Genomic DNA, 18,934 nt, shown 5'->3' on the forward strand with positions numbered 1-18,934 from the left:
GCATGTCAGAAATTACTTAACATTACATTTACTGACGTTTCATTTCATGCCAACTAGCGTTTTATTTTGTTGACCTTTTTCATTTAAAACTAAACAATATGGTAGAAAATTGATTCATCAATCGGATGAAATAATTTTTTTACGGCTGAGGCTCCTATTTAGCTAGTTATATTAAAGCGAATATTGAAATCGAGGAATATGATTTCCGATCATGGAAAGAGAATGATTAACCCCTTGTTGACCAGTGGGTACTCGAATGGACTCCACGAAAATATGAATCTTGAAGAATTTTCGCGCAGTTTAGGGGAAAGATATCGTGGTCAATTTGTTTGAAGGAAAAAAGAAAGGATGGATATACAAGAAGAACTTGAAAACAGTATTATTATCGCGGCTTAGCTCAAGTTATTCACCTGTTTAAATAGAGGGGGCTTAAGTGGGCTAAGTTCGAATGGAAAGAAGAAGGAAGTGTCAAACCAACGGTGGCGCGCTTATTGAGATTGATCAGACAAATAAATTTTACCAAGCAATTAATTATTTGATTAATTAGTAAAATGTGTCGGATATTGTGTATTTCTTTGCTCTTGTGGCATTTTTTATTGGTGTGTCAATTTGAGAATTCAGCAGCAGCCGCATTTTCTGCACGGCAGAGCCGCAACGATTTAGAAGTTGAGAATCAGCAGACATCTGCTGCACCTGTGTCTCCTGCTCCAACTGGATCTACAGAAACAAGCACAGGTAAGTGCAATTTTGTAGTGATTTATTTTGTAAGAAAATTTGAATATTTTATTTTTTTCCGAGTGATTTTTATAATGGCCACCAAAGAACGGTTAATTTGTGAGCATAGTGTCATCCCATTCTAGCGCATTCTTGCACAGCTCTATTTACGGTTATATCTACATGCATCTCTTTCTAGCCACCAGCGGGCTGCTGAAAAAATGTCTCCCATGTACCGGTGTGAAATGCGTGCCACAAATCCAGTGTCCAGCCCATGTCCGCATGAAAAGCCATGAGAAACCGCAAATTTGCGACCTTCCAGCCGGCAAATTTGGCTACTGCTGCCAGACGGGCCAGAACCACACAGCTCCGCGCTTGGAGAACAGGGAGCGTCGCGCGGATTTTCCCAGCTTTGTGTCTCCCACCTTACTCGATGAGGCCCGGCGAAACTTTGAACATCTGATGCATGGTGTGGCCCAGATACCCGTTCATCGGGGTCTGCCCGACTTCAGTCACGGCATTGTCTTCCACTCCACGGCCAAGGAGGATCTGCACAACTTTGGGCTGTCCCACAATGCCCTCGAGCAGGTCTTCACCACACAGCTCTTCAGCAAGATGGAACAGCTACCCGTGGACGATATCATCACCAACAACGTACCGGTAAAGTTCACAAAGTCACCGCTGGACCAGCCCTGCCAGGCACCGCCAATTTGTCGGAACATCCAATCCGTATATCGCAGCTTTGACGGGACATGCAACAATCCGTCGCCAGCCCGGTCGCATTGGGGTGCTGCCGGCCAGCCCTTGGAGCGTATGCTGCCGCCGGCCTACGAGGATGGCATCTGGAATCCCCGTGTCCACTCGACTGACGGCACTCTTCTGTTGGGGGCTCGCAAGATCTCCCGAATCCTCCTGGCCGATGTCGATCGTCCCCATCCCAAGTACAATCTTCTGGTGATGCAGTTTGGACAGGTTTTGGTTTGTATATGCCCCACCACTAGAAACAGAACCTGTGACAAGAGATTCCACTTACCTTTGGCAGGCACACGATGTCTCGCAGACCTCCACAGTGCGTCTCGACGGTGGGGATCTAGTGCAGTGCTGTTCTCCTGGGGGAAAAGGGCCATTGAATCCACAGCAGAGCCACTTTGCCTGCATGCCGATCTCCGTAGATCCGGATGATGAATTTTACAATGCCTTCGGCGTTCGTTGCCTGAACTTGGTGAGGCTCTCCCTTGTGCCGAATCGGGACTGCCAGCTCAGTTATGGCAAGCAAATGAGCAAGGTAACGCACTTTTTGGACGTCTCGCCGGTGTACGGCTCCAGTCAGGAGGCAGCCCGTGATCTGAGATCATTAAAAGGCGGACGCTTGCGCATGCTGAACGATTTCGGACGGGATCTTTTGCCGCTGGCGGACGACAAGAAGGCCTGTCCTAGTGAGGAGGCCGGAAAGTCTTGCTTCAAGTCGGGTAAATACACTAGTCTTTATTCTTGTGTCCCCATGTGCCTAATGAAGAAAGAGCTCTGCAGGAGACGGACGCACCAATCAGATCATATCGCTCATTACCCTTCAAATACTCTTCGCTCGCGAGCACAATCGTGTGGCCGATATACTGGCCCAGATCAATCCATCGGCCGGCGATGAGTGGCTCTTCCAGGAGGCACGGCGCATCGTCATTGCCGAAGTGCAGCACATCACTTACAATGAGTTCCTGCCGATTATCATTGGACCGCAGCAGATGAAGCGCTTCCGACTGGTGCCCCTCCATCAGGGCTATGCGCATGACTATAGCCCGGATGTGAATCCTGCTATAACCAACGAATTCTCTGGTGCCGCCTATCGCATGGGGCATTCCAGGTTTGTTTCTGGATTAACTTTTTTACATATTGCACACATGATGCATGAATTTTGGTATCCCCGCTCTAGTGTCGATGGAAAGTTCCGCATACGGGGCGAGCATGGCCGCATTGATGAAGTGATCAATATCCCGGATGTGATGTTCAATCCGTCGCGCATGCGCAAGCGTGAGTTCTACGATAATATGCTCCGGACCCTTTACAGCCAGCCCATTCAGCAGATCGACAGCTCTATTACCCAAGGAGTAAGTATTATTATACCCTATCATACTTGACTCTGAATTAATGGATTGATTCTTCACTCATTCATTCATGAGCAGCTCAGTCGATTCCTGTTCCGCGGTGATAATCCATTCGGTCTCGATCTGGCCGCCATAAATATACAGCGTGGGCGCGACCAGGGTTTGCACTGCTACAACGATTATCTGGAGCTTATGGGTGCCCCCAAGATTAAGACTTTTCATCAGTTTCCCCACGAGGTACGAGTGCCAGATGGTTTCTCTTTGAGAATGGATGATTCGATTTCTCCCCACACAACAGGTTGGCCAAAAGCTGGCACGCGCTTATAGGACGCCGGATGACATTGATTTGTGGGTTGGTGGACTCCTGGAGAAAGCCGTTGAGGGCGGCATTGTGGGCGTTACCTTTGCCGAGATCATTGCCGATCAGTTTGCGCGCTTCAAACACGGAGATCGCTACTACTACGAGTACGATGCTGACATCAATCCCGGCGCCTTCACACCCAATCAGCTGCAGGAGATTCGAAAGACAACGATGGCTCGTCTGATTTGCGACAATGCCGATCGCCTAACGCTCCAGGAAGTGCCCGTGGCCGCCTTTATCCGTGCTGACTTTCCGGGGTAAGAGAATGTCGCAAAGATCGATCCCAGGAAGTGTAATGGAAGCTCATGAGCCAAACCTCTTTTTTGCAGCAACCAAATGATTGGCTGCGATGATCCCATCCTGCCTGCCGTCAATCTGAATGCCTGGCGCACTTGAGATTATTTCTAAATTATTCATTTTTATTTATAATTATTTATCAAGTTTTTAATGCGCCCGAGTGCTCGGTGGAATGTATGGGGGGGATATACCCCCGATTTATGTAACGAAGAAACGAAATTAAAGGTCATGATATGTGATTATTGAATTTCATATTTGCAGTGGATCATGGCCCTTTCATTGATGTTAGTTAGATTTCATTTATTTGAATTCGAATTTAAATTAAATTTTACATAGCAACGGTGCTCGGAAACGTCGATATATGCATATCGGATAGGTTAGTATGACCGCACACATGTGATAAGAGCAATACATATCGGTGCATATCAGTTCGGTTCAGTTTGTCCAGAGAAAACATGAACCAGATCAAAGGCAGCCTTGACCACTTTACAACATTGCGCTCATCTGCGCGCGTCCTGCGGGAAATTCAAAGACAATTGTACATCTTATTTTGCATACACACAAAAATGTCTTTATTGTTTCGTTTTTTAGTTGGTTTTTAGTTCTCAAATGTTGGTATACGTTGTGTCTGTTGTTGGAAATACATAGTTTTGCTATTTATACGCTAAAATCTATTCGAATTCGGTTCCGTTTCATGTTAAATACCATTTTTTGTAGTGTTTGTCGTTTTGAAATGTTCTTCGTCTTGAAACCAAATCTCTTCGTTGGGGGGTGTCATTTTTCAAATGACTAAACAAAACATTTAAACATTGTCCAGTATTTGGTCATTTCGTACGTGGTTTTTGGGCTCAATGTGCGGGGCAACAAAGGGTACAATTATATTATATTTTTTGTTTTCGTTTGTACTTTATGGAAATGAGATTTCGTTTTGTTTCGTTTCGTATTTTTTGTTTTGTTTTTTGTTTCGTTTCGTATTTTTTGTTTTGTTTTTTGTATTTTTATTTTGTGTTAGCTTTACGTTTACTTGTTTTGGTTCCACATACTAGGTTAATGGTTTTGTCTTGTAGCTTGGAATACATAAAATACATATTGATCGATCGGTTCTGCTTTAGCACAATTACATTTACTTTTTGTATGTATGTATGTATGTATGTATGTATATATGTATATATATATTTACTTTCGTTTAGTTTATTATAGAATTCTTGTGTTAAACATTTATAAATATGCATTTTGGTTTGCTTCCACTTCGTCCTTTTGTTCCTTCATTTTTCCGCAACCATAAACTATTTAGGGCGATGGATTTCTTCGATTTATTCTGATCCATCAGATTTATGAATCTCCACACTTGTCTCTACTCCCCCTCAGTGTACAACATTTAAAGCTTGACTATATTTCTGTTAGTTATATTTTCTGTTTTTTTGGGCTGGAGTTTTTTGGGGAAACTTCTTTGGGGTCTTGGAAGAGGGGGGACCCCTTTTTTATTGTTTCTTCTTGGGTCCTGCTACAATAAAATTTCGCTTACTCATGCAACATTTAACATCTATGCTTGACAATCATCCAATCCAATCCTCATATATGTATGGTATATACTATATATATATGTATATATATATATGTATATATGTACATATGTGTATATCTTTTTTATCTTTCCTTCCTTCTTTAGCTTTTGTTCATTTTAATGTTAATGGTAAAAAAATCTAAAAAAAAATCTTTTGCTCTTTTTGGTTCACACACATTCCCCTCTAGCATCCGCAGCATCCCTAGCATTCAGAGTTCTCTTCTAAAAACTGGACTTGGGACTTCGCTCTGGTCCGATCCGATGATTGGGAGCGGGGTGGGTTGGGGTATTCCAAGCCTTGGACTTGTCTCAGTGTGGCACATTCTTCTCCTTCTCCGTCCTACCCTCCTCTTTATATAGTATATCGTAATAATAGATTTTTAAAAATAAGGTTTCTTATATTTGTGTGTAGCTTGTGCTAGACATCTGCAATTACCACACAGGAGATTCGATTTCGATTTGTGGGGGTGGGGGGAGGGGTTCGATTGGGAGTAGATTATTATTGTTACGGGGGGATATGACGTTTAAAGCTGTTTTACAAGTACAATGTCTAGAGAGGAATGTTTGGTATTATTCAATTGGATTACTGTTCCCAATCCAAGGCTAATCCTCTGGCAGGTCAAGTGGATTACACTGGATTACACTGGATTACAGGGTACTTTTATAGTCGCCAACAAAAACATTCATTTTACACCGATTTTTCACGGATTTTTCTATCGTAGTATTTCTGTGGGAGGGAAGGGTTCGGTCTTTTGCTATGAGGGGTTTTTTAAGGTATTTTCGGTATTTTTCCGGTACATTGAACTACTTTGCAAATTGTTGCTATTTTTAAAAGATATTTCCTCCTTCCTTTGGACATGAGTTAATTGTTTTAATATGTATGTTTCATATTGTTTAAAATTTAATTATCAATATATACAAAAAAATAACGTTCAGTCAATTACAACTATATATATATATGTATATGTATATACATATTATATATCCACATACGATTACGAATACAAAAAAATAAATAAGACAACAACAACAAATAACATATAAGGTAACACAACAACAAAAGAAAACGGGATACACACACACATAGGGGTGGGGGGTGTGGGTATTGGGATCACACACATATCGTATATCTGGATACATGGTTTCATGGTGTTAAGTTGAGTTTTTAATCGTTTTTTATGCTAGAAATTGTATGCATTTTTCGTATGCATTTCGGTTTATTCTCCCCTACGCTTTTCTTCCCTACGACATTTACATCGACATTGTTTCATCCTTCTCTTCACCCTCTCTCACTGGTCTCTTCCTCTCTCTTTCTCTTGTCCCACTCTGTTTTGCTCGATGACTTTTTGTTAATTATTTAATACACATATGTTAATAATCAGTCGCATAAATGAATCACCTTGCTTTTCTTTTGTTTCCTTCCATCTGCACACGGACTCTGGGGCGTTTGCGCCTTCAAGCCTATATCCATCATCCATCATCCATCATCCATCATCAGTTCTCAAGCAACAAACGAAGAGACTATCTAATACTCCTCTGTGTTCCGCTAGGGCACACCACACACACATACACAAACACACGCTATACAAAATTTCCCATAAGCGAGTGGAGCGATTCAGGATTTGTCTACGATGAAATCTCGAAAAGAGATCGAGCATCCGTTCTGGGAACATGCGAATGTCCTGCCCTGCCTAATGGAACTTAACTTTGGCATACAAGAAAAGAAACCAAAATCAAAAGAGTACTAGCACAGTGGAAATGCATTTTGAGAGTCAACTTTGTGGCATTGTGGCTGCACTTCTAGTGCTGCAGGATGCGCGTCTTTTCGGCCAGGGCCGTCTCCGATTGCTCCAGCCGGCGCTTGCTGCTGTAGTTGCACAGCTTGCCAGAGACCTTGCTAAGGGTGGTGGAGGTGCTCGAGGAGGTCATGAGGTCGAGCACCTGGAGGCTGTTGTCCAGCTCGTCCAGAGCGGAGAGCGACGCACTGGTGGTGGTGGCCGTGATGAGAGTGCTGAGATTGCTGCCGTGCTGCCGATCGCCGGGATCGGGATCAATGTCGATGTCGCTTAGCTGATTGGCCAGCGGATCCTCGTCGTAAGGATCGTAGGGGGGTCTTAATTATTGCTTGAACACGAACAGACCCGTCGGGTCCCACTCGTTGTCGTCGACGGGGCCGAAGCACTCATCGAAATACCACTCCATGGTCTTGTACACATGGCTCAGCGATCTGCCGATCGCATGATCCTCATCGGGATAAACCTGATGCCGGAACTTCACCTGCTGATCGACCAGTGCCCGCACCAGAATCAGCGTATGCTCCTGATGCACCAACGTATCGGCCGTTCCGTGCATCAGCATCAGGTTGCGCCCCTTAATGTTGCCCGCCTTCATCGTGAGATCCGCCTCCTGCAATGCCCGCAGATAGTCGCCCTTCAAGGGAATATATCGCTCAGTGAAGAAGGAATCTATTTGTGGAACGAAGGAAGGATGGATGTAAGGAAGGTGTAATTTTCCGTATTAAGGGATCCCATTCTCACACTCACAGTGGAATCCAAAGTTGACTATGGGATTGATGGACACCGCACACTGGAGCACCTGCTGGGAGTCATCGATGAGCATCATGGCCGTTGCATAGCCGCCGTAGCCCCACCCAAAGGCGCAGATTCTCAATGGATCGATGAACTTTAAGTTGTCACGCAAATATCTGTGACAAAAATACATATGAAATACATACTGACATACGAGGGAATAGGGGATAGCATCAATGCGAGGATACTCACGTGAGGACACCCAGCTGATCCTCCACCTCGACGGTCCCTAGTTTTCCATGGACCTGAGTGCGCAACAGCTCACCCTGGAAGCCACTGCCCCGTCCATCAATCTGGGCCACGATGAAGCTCCGCTGGCTGGACAAATACCAGTTCCAGTCGATATGGAACCGTTCGGTGACCAACTGAGACCCCGGCGAGGCATCCCTAAAAGCAATATTATTGCCAATGAGTACATGAATGAATAGATTGGCATTGATCGAATGCACTTACACATGCAGCACCAGGGGAAAGGCAACCTCCTCCTCCTCGCGCATCCCTGGCGGCAGAAAGAGTCGCACCTGGGCATGGAACCCGTGACGAATCTCCACGCTGAACGTGCGCATCTGTGGTATGGCCAGCTGGGAGAGGCGATGTCTCAGGACATCCCCAGCATTGAGGACAAAGATCTTGTCGTTACTGGCGGTCTCCACCAGGTAGACACTGGGCGCCTCTGGGCCAAGGCACTCCTGCACGTAGTAGCTATAGTCGCCGCTGAACTGCACCCGATTGTAGAGGCAGTTCTTGGGTATATCGTAGATGCAATCATCCGGCTCGAGGCGTGCCACAATGTCCTCCCAGCTGTCGCCGCGCGTCGGCATCTTCGACGGGTTGGCCCTGTGCAGGCGATAGGTGGCCTCCGTGTTGTCGCACGTCAGGCACGTGGGCTGCGTGGAGGTGATGTACGTGCGATTTGATTCAGTGACGTTTAGCTTGAGGCTGATCTTGTAGAGATGCCGCTCGCCAGGCCGCTTCTCGGGGGCCGCCATAAAGTAGACGATCTCGTGCTGTTCGTCCCAGCCGACAATTTCTGTGACCTCGAAGCGGCCCATGGTCAGGGGCACAGGACGGCGGTCCAGCGATGAGATAAACACCACATGACGGTAGTGTCCATGCTCTCCATCACGCACTGGCAGTCGCTTCAGGAGGTATCCACCATTGGTGATTTCGTAGGTCGTTTGGCCATTGCTCACGTTATTCGCCAGCGTATCGTTGCCCATCGCCGACGTCGTTGCCGTCTCCTGTAGCTGCATCTGCATCTGGTACTGTCGATGGCCCTGGCGCATCTGTGCAGCGATTCTGGCGGAGAAGATGGGCCGCTCGGAGGGCAGCACCCAGCCATCGTTGATGGTCACCTCCGTGTGCACCACTTGACAGTGGAAGTTCGGCGCCCGACAGATCACAGTGGTGGCCTTCGTCTGGTCGCGATTCGTCACCGTCACCGAGAGGTCGATGGGCGAGGCCCATGTCAAGCCGCCCACATAGCTGCCGTTCACCAGATCCGCTGGGAGTTTGACTTGCGAAGGAATGATGTATTTGATCACCGAAAGATTCACCACATTCACGGTGACATTGGGGTTCCTGGCGCCCGTCTTTGGGTAGCGTTGGCTCAACACTGCCGGATATTTGATGTCATCGCCCATCCAAGTGTATCTGTAAATATATAGTAATAAAAACATTTAGTTATAAATTCAAGAGAGAATCCCGAAATCCCTATGGCAACTGCACAACAAATCGAATGCCAAAGAAGGCTGTTTAGGGCGGCAGCTCTGCTAGAGGTGTAACCGCTCGCTGTTAATTCTCGCTGTAACCGCTCGCTAATAGCACTCGGTGTAACCGCTCGCTGTTAATACTCGTTGTAACCGCTCGCTGTTACCGGTCAGGGTAACCGCTCGCTTTTAATACTCGTTCTAGCCGCTTGCTGTTAGCACTTCGTTGTTACAGCGCGTTGTATGCGCTCCACCCGACTCTCCACACCTACCTGTTACACAGCGAAAATGTATGCATCGCACGCTCGCCTTTTCAATCGTGTACTCCTACATCTACAATTCTGTCCACCCTCTCTACAAACAAATCGTTCAAAGCCTTTGAATTCCCAGTCAAGTGCGGAGTTCGAAATTGTCTTATTTTTGTCATTGGAGAATCTACTTTGAGAGTAACAAGATGAAGTCGCAGTTGCCCAAACCACAATACAACAAGTATTGTATTGAAATCATTAAAGTGCTGTCGAATAACAAGCAGCCAGCCACCTTGTCTGAGATCGCTCAGCAGGTGAATTTTAATCATGTGAGTACTTTTTTGATAGATAGATCTTTGAAATCTATACATTACACATATCCATTACATCCACAGAACAATATTACAGATCCTGGCTTTTGGAAGACGTTTGAGGAGAGCATCTCAATTGGTGTCAGGTGCGGCTATATTCGGGTTAATCAATGGGGATCAATCAAGGGATATTCCCTGGTTGATCCACTACCCACCGTCGAAGAACTGATATCGGATTTCTACAACCGAACAGGCCGCTAAGAAGTGCCACCCACCCCCAACGCAATTCCGTTCTTCCGTTGTCTTTTGGCCTGTCTCGTTTTATGGTGTTTTTCATTCGACTTCTGCTGTTTCAATTCCGACCAATTTTACGATGCCAAAAACATTCGGCCAACAAAATGTATACAAACGATAGAGCCACTAAACAAACATCAAGAGATTCCCCTACACACAGATGCAGACGAAAAGAGAGAGGTCTAGAAATGGTCACATGCTGAAAATGTTTCGTAATTTCGTAATTCGGTTTCTAGATCTGATTTTCAACAACATTTTGAATGCAATTTCCGGAGAAAACACATGGTAATATTCAAATTAGTTGTATCTTAAAAATTTTTCAAATGAAGTGTTCAAAATTATAGAAAATATAAAAAATTGAATAAGTGATGTGTATGTCTGCTTGTCTCAGGGAACGCAATGCAAAAAGAGCAAGCTTTTCATGATCTTTACAAAAGAATGTTCGTTTGCAAAGCCGGAAAATATCTACTAGTGTATCGGAAAAACTCCGACCTGAACCTGCATTCGACTAAAAGAAGTTTTCCCCTCAACAAAGTCCCAAAAATCGCTTTTTGAGCTCTAGCAGAGGGCTCTGTTGCATTGGTGCAACCTGATCAATCTATCGATGGCTGCCTGTTGGAGGGGACTTCATTCGATATGATACGATATTTTTCTCGCTTTGATTCGGACACTTACTTGTACTCATTGACATCGCTGTCGTTGTAGCTGAGAAATGCCAGGAAGAGGCCATCTGGGGAGAAGGCCATGCCGCTCCGGCGGCTATCCAGCTCTGGGACATTCTCGTACGTCCAGTCGGGCACACCGTTGAAGAAGACGCCGCCCATCCCTGTCTGGGTGATGCGGCAGACGAGTTCGCCCTGCACCTTTGGCTTGTAGTAGATGTCGTTGTGGTGCACAAAGGCAATGGCCTGATTGAGCGTATAGGGTCCATTGCCCCCATTGCCATTGCCTGAGCCCGGTGTTGGCGTTGTTGTCTTGCCGCCAGCCGCCGCACCGGCCAGGCTATTCAGAATGATGCTGCCACTGGGCAGCGGCGCCATGGTGCTTGTTGTGGCTGCTGCTGCAGACGACGGTGGAGGTGGCGGTGGCGGAGGATTGATGGGTGCCCACACCACATGCTGGAGGCGCGGCGCCTCGGCAATGTTCTCCGTTGGTCCCAAGGGAAATGTGTTGGCCGTTTGCACCTCATACACGTGGTGTCTATAAGGATATAGGACATTTAACTACATATAATATTCATAGAGTATGTAGGCGTGTCTACCTGGATCCCTCTGCATTGCTATCCGATTGCAGGAGCACGTATTTCTGGTCCGGTGCCACAATAAACGATTCTGCATTCAATTGCCGCTGTGTGGTAAGAGGGAGAGAGAGAGGGACAGCCGTATGAGCACAGAAAAGGCAAGCCATTATCCAACACTAGTACTTACAAATGTTGAATTAGTCATTAGAATGCGCGTGGTGAGATCTGCCATGTTTAATATGGACAGCCCGCCCGTTGGATCACGATAAATGAGCTCATGTTCTGCAAAGTTACGAGAGTTCATTCGGAAATGGATGAATCGATGAATGGCCGACAAATGCTCGCATGGCGCTTACCATTACTCCAAGTGCCGTTGAACGGCTTCCACTGGAGGCTCTTGCCGAGTATATCGCTGGGTAGCATGCGACGGCCGCGGATCCGTAGGCCCTCATCCTCCGGCGAAAGCAAGAAAATGGAGAATATGATCAGGCTAAAGACGGCGGCGATTACCAGGAGGGCTATGAAAATTCCACGCCAGTTTCGACGCTCGGGTGAAATTGCCACCAGTTCCTAAAATGAAAGAAATGAGAGGGCTGCCATTAGTTCCGTGGGGAAATTTGAATTAAAATTTCTTCGCGAAGTTCGGTGAAACGTTAAACAAATACTAAGTATTTATTCGCTGAATGGGTTACGCTGGCTATTAATATTACCGAGCTGTCTGCCCATATTTCGCATTCATTTCGCTAGTTAATTGGTTAATTGCACAGAAGGCTGCGCCTTGTTTTTCTCAACCACCCATCGCTTTTAATCAATCTAATGGAAACCATGTATTAAATACCAACACCCCCACCACCCGTGGAGAAAAGGAAAACCCAACTATTGAATAAATGAAAGATTTTTGTGGAGAGGTAATAGTATGCTTTGAATATCGTTTGGGTTTCCTTTAGTTTTGGGGGTTTTCTTTCATTTATTTTCAGCCCCAAAACAATTGTTTCAAATGGAATTTTAGCTCTGACTATGCGATGGTGTTCGTCTGGGGGAAAACCCCAATTGCCAATCAATTTCTGTCGGTGGCATCAGTGGGCAGAGAAGAAGGGACTTGCAGCCGAATTTTACAGGCAACGCAATCGTTTGATGCATCTCAGTGGATGGTTGGATGGTTGGTTGGTGGTTGGTGGGTTGAGCCTTCGTCCTTGAGGCGCTTAATTGACAAGCGAATGGCAAAGAAATTAAGGCCAAATTGTTGAAAACACACAGACACGATGAGTGCAGGAGGCAAACATTGTGCGGAAGCAGTGGATACCCTAGAAACAGAGAGGAAAAAAGTTCCAATAGAAGCCATCAGCTTGGTTCCACAATATTCTATTTCACGTTCACACGTGACTGGCAAAGAAAACAGCTGACGTAGCTGTTCGCCTAGTGGGACATTTTTGGATTTGGTATTTGGTAGACTTCTGATAGAAGAGTCCTGCAACTACTAAATACTAATATCATTATTCGAGGTGTAGATACGAGGTGTTTGCTTTAAAAAAAAGAGTGTGGACGAAACTATTTTAATGCATTTTGCTTGTGAAGAGAGGAAACTTTTTCCACGCTTGCTATTCGTCTGCAGTCCCAGGGGGTCCTGAGGGCAGGAGACCTCGGTCATGCCTCTCCCTTTTCCCCCCGAATTTCTTATCGATGGATTGTGTGTGGGTTCTATTTTTTGGGAGGGTTTTTTACTTGTACTTTGCAAATTTGATTTCAGCCTTAGTCCCCGAAGTGGTTTTGCATTCATTTGTCGCTCGGAGCTGCGCAAACATCAGAGCGGAGAGCTTCGCTTCTGCTGGAATCGAATTAAAAATGTACGGAGTAGGAGTAGGATATGCAATCGAATGGAAATGGAATGGAAAACAGCAAAGAAAATAGGATTTTCTTGTTTGTGTGTTCTTGTTCTTGTTGCATGTGGGGAATCAGGACAATCGGGGGGCAGGCCAAATCCTAATTGAAATTAGTTGCCCGAAGGGGTACCACAAATTCGATTAGATTGAGGTCTTGGGGCGGACTGTAGCCGAACGAAGGTCAGTGGAGTTTATGGCATGCGATGGCCAGTTCATAAAAAAGCAACATTATATTGATGAAAACTATGTACGCTCGGCAGTCGGTGGGGAGACTCCGGGGTTTTTTGTAATCTTTGGGGCTATCAAAAAATTTTGCATTCCATGATTTGTGAATAGTTTTGTCATCAGCTTTTGAAGTGCTCATAAAATTCACAATTCTTTAAAAAAATGATGAAATTATTCATAGTCATGAAGCAGTTGCAGTAAAAGAGCCATTCTTTTGATAGTTCTGTTCTGTTCTGTTGCCGTCATTGTTCTCGGTTTGAAATACCAAAACGGGGGTTCTGAAGTGCGATGGTGACCATGAAACCTATCGCCCGAGTGCCGGGCGCCTCCACATTCGTCAGGGAAATCCAATTATGCGCCCGAGCACTGCTCCGTGGACAACTTGAGAATGAGCGCAGGCAGGCCACAAGTGCTGGTGTGGCACACAGTGTGGCACGGTCACGGTACACATGACATGTGAGAGGTGCGCTGGGTGCACAGCAGCCAGTTTACGGTTGCATATAAAAAGCTGCCCTGTCGTATAACACAAAAACCATTCGTGGAACACCAATGTACCGATCATTTTGTGGATGCTTACGAGACCTTTGGCAACGTTTCACTTCATCTTTCAGCATTGAGCACTCGAAAGAGTGTGGTTTGAGCTTCCATCTTTATTTCAAACATTCAAGCTCTCCTCTTTGATGGTTCCCAACATCCTGGATGGTAGTGCAAAGAAAGCCCCCTACTCTCCTTCCGGCAAATGTTCCACAGGATGGGTGCTGACCGATACAGTACCCACAGGCTATCGCCTTCGATGAAATCACACCAGAGGCACACCACTTTAGGCGATAGATGTATTCTTTCAGTCGTACATGCCACATGCCGCAGGCCTGGGTGCCCTGGCATTTATCGTTGCGTTCCTTTTGTTGAGGACACCTTTTGTGGGTCAATTGTCACACCTTTTTGTGGCCGCACTTTCTCCCATTAATAGCTAATGAAGGGACATCAACAGCATTGTTGCCACATGCCGGCACATGGCAGCAGGAAACCAAGGACAATTGGCGCCATGAAATGCCAAACAATTTACAATTGTTGGAGACTAAATGGTTGTCTGTCCCCTCCACTAAAGTCATGTCCTTTTTGTGGACTTTTTTTTGGCAGGGTGGAGGGGTTCTCTTTTGGCTGCTTCTCAACCAAAAATTTCCGTTGAATTTTCCGTGTGTGTCCAGCGTGTCTGTTGACTCTCTTTGGCAATTAGTTTTTATTTCTATTTATTTTTGGGGGTAAACTTTGTTTATACATAAGTTCCACTAGTGACACAATTTAATACACTTTTTTATACCTATAAAAAAATACACTTTTCGTATCCACTTTTAATGAAGAAATCGTGTAAATTTCACTTTCAAAAATTGAAATTGGAATCAAATTTGTTGGCTCCTAAGCTACGGCCTTGCCCTGTATGTACTTTGCACTGCCAAAAATGGAAAGACCAGCACTTTAATCTTCCAGCGAAATTTCCCACAAAATTCCGACCTTGCGCAAGTGTCGATCCATACTTTTCCGGTTGTCGGCGCTCACTGTCGGCTTATAATTAGAAATTGCCTCCAGAAAAAGAGGAGAACACAGATACGAGTAGGAGGCAAACTAAATTTCGTCGGAATGCCAGACAATGAACGGGAAGGGGAGGAGGGACCTTGTCCAGAAATGGTACCCGTGAGGGCACCCCCGAAAAAGAATCATTTGCAACATTGATGGGCCCCAAAGCGTATGGAATGTTGGTGGAGAAACGAAAAGCGTCGGCATGGAGAGGGGGGATGAGGCATGCAAAGTTTCGCCCGAACACACACGCACGCACATGGAGCAAAACTTGTGTCATTATGATGGACTTTGGAGTCTCCTCTCCTAGTGGGAATGCTCCAGGGATGACAATTATTAATGAAAGGGTAAAAAACTCTTCCTCTCCCTCTAGCGCCCTCTCGTTGTCCTTTTCCCCCGCTGTGCTGCTGCTGCTGCTGGTCTTTACTCTTTATCCTCATCGCCATTTGCCTGGCATGCAAAATTTATTGTCTACTTTTATTTATTGATCCAAGTTTTCTCTCTGTCCGCCTTTCGCCTTATCGTGGCCACAAATTGCCACACGGCCAAAGCGAGGAAAAGCCGGGGCCAAACAGACCAGAACAGAACGTCGGAGGACGTCCGTGAAAAGTTCCAGCGGAAAATATTAGTTCAAATCAATGATCAGAGACTATTTGAAAAGTAGTGGCGGATTGGAAAGGATTATTTGAAGGGAAATCAAAAAAAGATAGGTATTTGAAGGTATTGATTCTGGTATTTGCAATCTTCGAGCTATCACAATTGCTAGAACATTTTCAAAGGATTTGGAAGATTAGGAATTACCAATTGGCGCAGAAACTGGAACAATGGATCAGATGAAGTGCTACGAAAGCCAAAGCCACATGGAAACCAATTAAATGTAAGAGGCTTTCGTTTAAGGAAAACCCCTTTCGGAAATGTCTTGAATTTAAATAGAATTCAGCGTACAAATCATTTTCCCATTTCCCCGGGAATTCCACACAAATCTCAAATGAGGATAATTAAAAGCGAATCAGGGAACTGTCCCTGGCCCCCCCCGCCAATCAGCAGATGTGGAAGTTGTGTGTTGGGGAAATGCCTTCATTCCATTTCTCATTTCCCCCGAGTCCAAAAAGTTTGTCAGCCTCGCAGCCTGAAAATGAGTTTGAGTTTGAGTTCGAGAAGGAAGCGAGAGAAGGAAGAGGAGGAAGGACGAGAAAGGAATAGGAGTCCTGGCTGGAATCGAGGCTTTGGGTTATATTCTGGTGATTGCCTTCGCTGACAAATTAAATTTAATACCAACATAAAGCAAAATAATGATGGCCTGGGAGTCTGGAAAACTGCTCAATTATTTGCCCTGCGCCATCAATTTTATTTGTGTTTTATTAATTTATGTCTGCTCTTCAACAAAAAAGAAAACAACAAAAAAAACACACAATACACAGGAGGTAATAAAAGGCAGTAAGGCAGGGGGGCAGCCACTTACTAGGACCACTTATTTATGGCCAAAGATTTGTGCAGGAGAAAAAAGTTTTCGGCATCGGCTGCTTTTGATGGCCTTTGCCCCGGAGCGCCACTACCCGATATGGCAGCGGGGCAATCGATATGGCAAATCGAGTTTTGTGTTTTATTTATGGTCAAAGACCCAAAAAAATATAATGAAATGCCAATCGAGAGTTTTGCAACAGTTTCGTCCTGTCCTGTCTACCGCTCCCCCCTCCCATCCTATCACACAATTACCCATTGCCTGGGGGCTCGGCTCCAGTATATATTGTTTTGAAGAATTTATAAACTGTGAAATCTGCGGGGCCACTGGCTATTGTTTTATTTATGAAATACTGCGCATAAAGGACTCGATTCTCCTTTGCCGGGGAAAAAGGGATCAGGGACCAGCAGCAACAGCAGAACCAAGAAATATGTTTGCCTTTTGAGCGTTTATCTGCGGCGCGTCTGAAAGCAATTAAAAGAGCCTCAAGAAAGGGAAGCCCCACTTAATCCCATCCATTCTGTGTCTAGGCGCGAGGCCCTCCATGGCCATCTCTGGCTACATCTCTCCTCCAGCTTCTCCTTGCATCGCCACAAGACGAAGACGAAAACGAAGACGATGAGACAAAAAACATTTGCATACTTAATTAACTTGGCTTAAATATTCGAGGGCAAAGAACATTTTGGCATGGAAAATTGGCAAAATGACAAAACAAAAGAACTTACGGATTTAAATATGAAATTTCGGGATACTGGGGTGAGAGAAGAGTGTGACCAGAATGTGTTGAAAAAGGGAAGAGTATACTGATGAAAAATACGAGTCTATCCAACTGAACCACGGCAAATTTTCAAAAGAAGTGATTGTCGATATAGCGGTAGCAATTATAGGACTACATAAATATAGTAAATAGAGTTTATGATCATATACAGATACCTCCGAAAGCAACATTGCCCGCAGCATAGCCGACAATAAATTTAAACCACACGTCATCACAGTGAATCATTTCAAAACGGTCGTGATTCGCTTTTCCTATTGCCGCCCACAGTTCTGGTCCACCCCACGAGTCCTCGTTATCGTTCAAAACTCTACAGGGCTAGGGTGGTCCAATGCACATTGGCGTTTGGTGTGACCAAAGCATACAAAGCCGTTCGCTTATGGGATGTTTTTTAAAGCATTTTTCAATTTAATACAATGTGGCCTTAATTTTGAGGAAATGAAATATTTGTGATCCGTTATATCACTTATACGCAATTTGAATATTTCTTTGAGACTGCAATCACAACTAGAATGGTCTCTGTTTGTAGCCATTCGTTTGTGGGAAATCTTGTACAGCGAATCAAGGACATTCGAGGTCTTTACGGGCACACTGAACGCCTGAGCTATTAAGGGCAAGGCAGAGCATTAAAGGTACTCGTCCAAAATAAGATAATAAAAGGTTCCTTTCTGCCATTAAAATTATGTATTATGCTGAGCATTTACATGGCAGAAGAAACCTTTGTTAAACATAAACAAATTACGTTGTAAGGTGCCAAATTATTACCCAAAAATATAGCAATTTCCGCTTGGTCACTCTTGAGCCACTCGGATGCGCACTAATTTATGCAAATTACTCAGGCCTTAGCCCTTAGCCTGCCTCCCACCCACCTCCACGGAGTCGAGTGTGGGGGTGTACAAGTGTTACAAAACATATTTTTGTTTGGGTCTTCTCACCTCATCCTTGGGCACCAGAGTAACCTTCTTGATGGTTGGGGCACTGCTGTTGTTAACAACGACCGTTTCACGCTTTAGCGATGGTCGCTTCAATGCCGAATGCGGCTTTTGTATCTCCACCATGACGATACGCCGCCAGATGCGAATGCCGATGCTGATGCTGATTATGATACATAGATACATAGATGATACCCCGAGATGATGATGGTGATGACGATGACAAGGAGGTGGGTGATGAGAGATGGCTTTTATTAGTTTGTCTGCGGAGGAAAGTTGCTTAGCCGAGCAGAGACTGATGCTTATGCTGTTGCTGTTGCTGTTGCCGCCTCCACAAACTGTTTCTCTGTGGCTCGGCTCTTAGGGTCTCATTGTCTGATAGCCTTGGCTTGGAATCAGCTTTAGCATCAGCTGCTCCTTCTGCTATCCCCTACTGCCTGACTGTTGCTCCTGGCTGGCTGGCAAGTCAAACGGCTCATTAATCAAACGAGTATGGCCATTATGGCATGCATTAGAGGTCTACACGGAGAGGAATTATAAGATAGTCTTTGACGGCTGCACGTACGACTTTCTAGCCTTTAGAAGAATGTTCTTGTTCTTTTCAGTCCTCTTTCTATGCCTTCTTTTAAATAAATTTCCTTTCCTAGAGTGGTTCCCAAT

At 45.2% G+C, this 18,934-nt stretch overlaps 2 protein-coding genes across 4 annotated transcripts in view; one reads left to right on the forward strand and one right to left on the reverse strand.

Annotated features, from left to right (window-relative positions):
- The first annotated feature begins 446 nt into the window (after positions 1 to 446).
- On the forward strand, positions 447 to 3,718 carry LOC108164816 (chorion peroxidase). The gene is made up of 8 exons (XM_017300737.2): positions 447 to 735; positions 914 to 1,692; positions 1,757 to 2,183; positions 2,245 to 2,572; positions 2,642 to 2,816; positions 2,892 to 3,050; positions 3,112 to 3,431; positions 3,504 to 3,718. Exons 1-8 carry the CDS (start codon positions 552 to 554, stop codon positions 3,568 to 3,570), a joined length of 2,439 nt encoding a protein of 812 aa, XP_017156226.1. The 5' UTR covers positions 447 to 551; the 3' UTR covers positions 3,571 to 3,718.
- Positions 3,719 to 6,027: 2,309 nt separating this feature from the next.
- LOC108164880 (dipeptidyl aminopeptidase-like protein 6) overlaps positions 6,028 to 18,934 on the reverse strand; it is a 119,882-nt gene continuing 106,975 nt past the window's right edge. For 2 of the 3 annotated variants that reach the window (XM_033388052.1, XM_017300827.2), the window contains exons 3-10: positions 11,782 to 11,995; positions 11,613 to 11,707; positions 11,447 to 11,532; positions 10,861 to 11,385; positions 8,077 to 9,276; positions 7,816 to 8,010; positions 7,579 to 7,739; positions 6,028 to 7,500 (exon numbers count right to left, since the gene is read on the reverse strand). In XM_033388052.1, coding sequence (XP_033243943.1) covers positions 7,154 to 7,500; positions 7,579 to 7,739; positions 7,816 to 8,010; positions 8,077 to 9,276; positions 10,861 to 11,385; positions 11,447 to 11,532; positions 11,613 to 11,707; positions 11,782 to 11,995 — 2,823 coding nt within the window. In that variant the 3' untranslated portion in view covers positions 6,028 to 7,153. Of the gene's footprint in view, positions 7,501 to 7,578; positions 7,740 to 7,815; positions 8,011 to 8,076; positions 9,277 to 10,860; positions 11,386 to 11,446; positions 11,533 to 11,612; positions 11,708 to 11,781; positions 11,996 to 18,277; positions 18,443 to 18,934 lie in introns of those variants that run through there. The other variant, XM_033388050.1, reaches the window with a different exon arrangement.

This window comes from Drosophila miranda, chromosome XL (assembly GCF_003369915.1).
Source record: "Drosophila miranda strain MSH22 chromosome XL, D.miranda_PacBio2.1, whole genome shotgun sequence".
Taxonomy (NCBI): domain Eukaryota; kingdom Metazoa; phylum Arthropoda; class Insecta; order Diptera; family Drosophilidae; genus Drosophila; species Drosophila miranda.

Coding starts and splice junctions, on each gene's coding strand:
- LOC108164816 (XM_017300737.2), top strand. CDS start 552: ATGTGTCGGATATTGTGTATTTCTTTGCTCTTGTGGCATTTTTTATTG. Junction 3,051..3,111: donor TTCATCAGTTTCCCCACGAG/GTACGAGTGCCA, acceptor CCCACACAACAG/GTTGGCCAAAAGCTGGCACG. Junction 3,432..3,503: donor ATCCGTGCTGACTTTCCGGG/GTAAGAGAATGT, acceptor TCTTTTTTGCAG/CAACCAAATGATTGGCTGCG.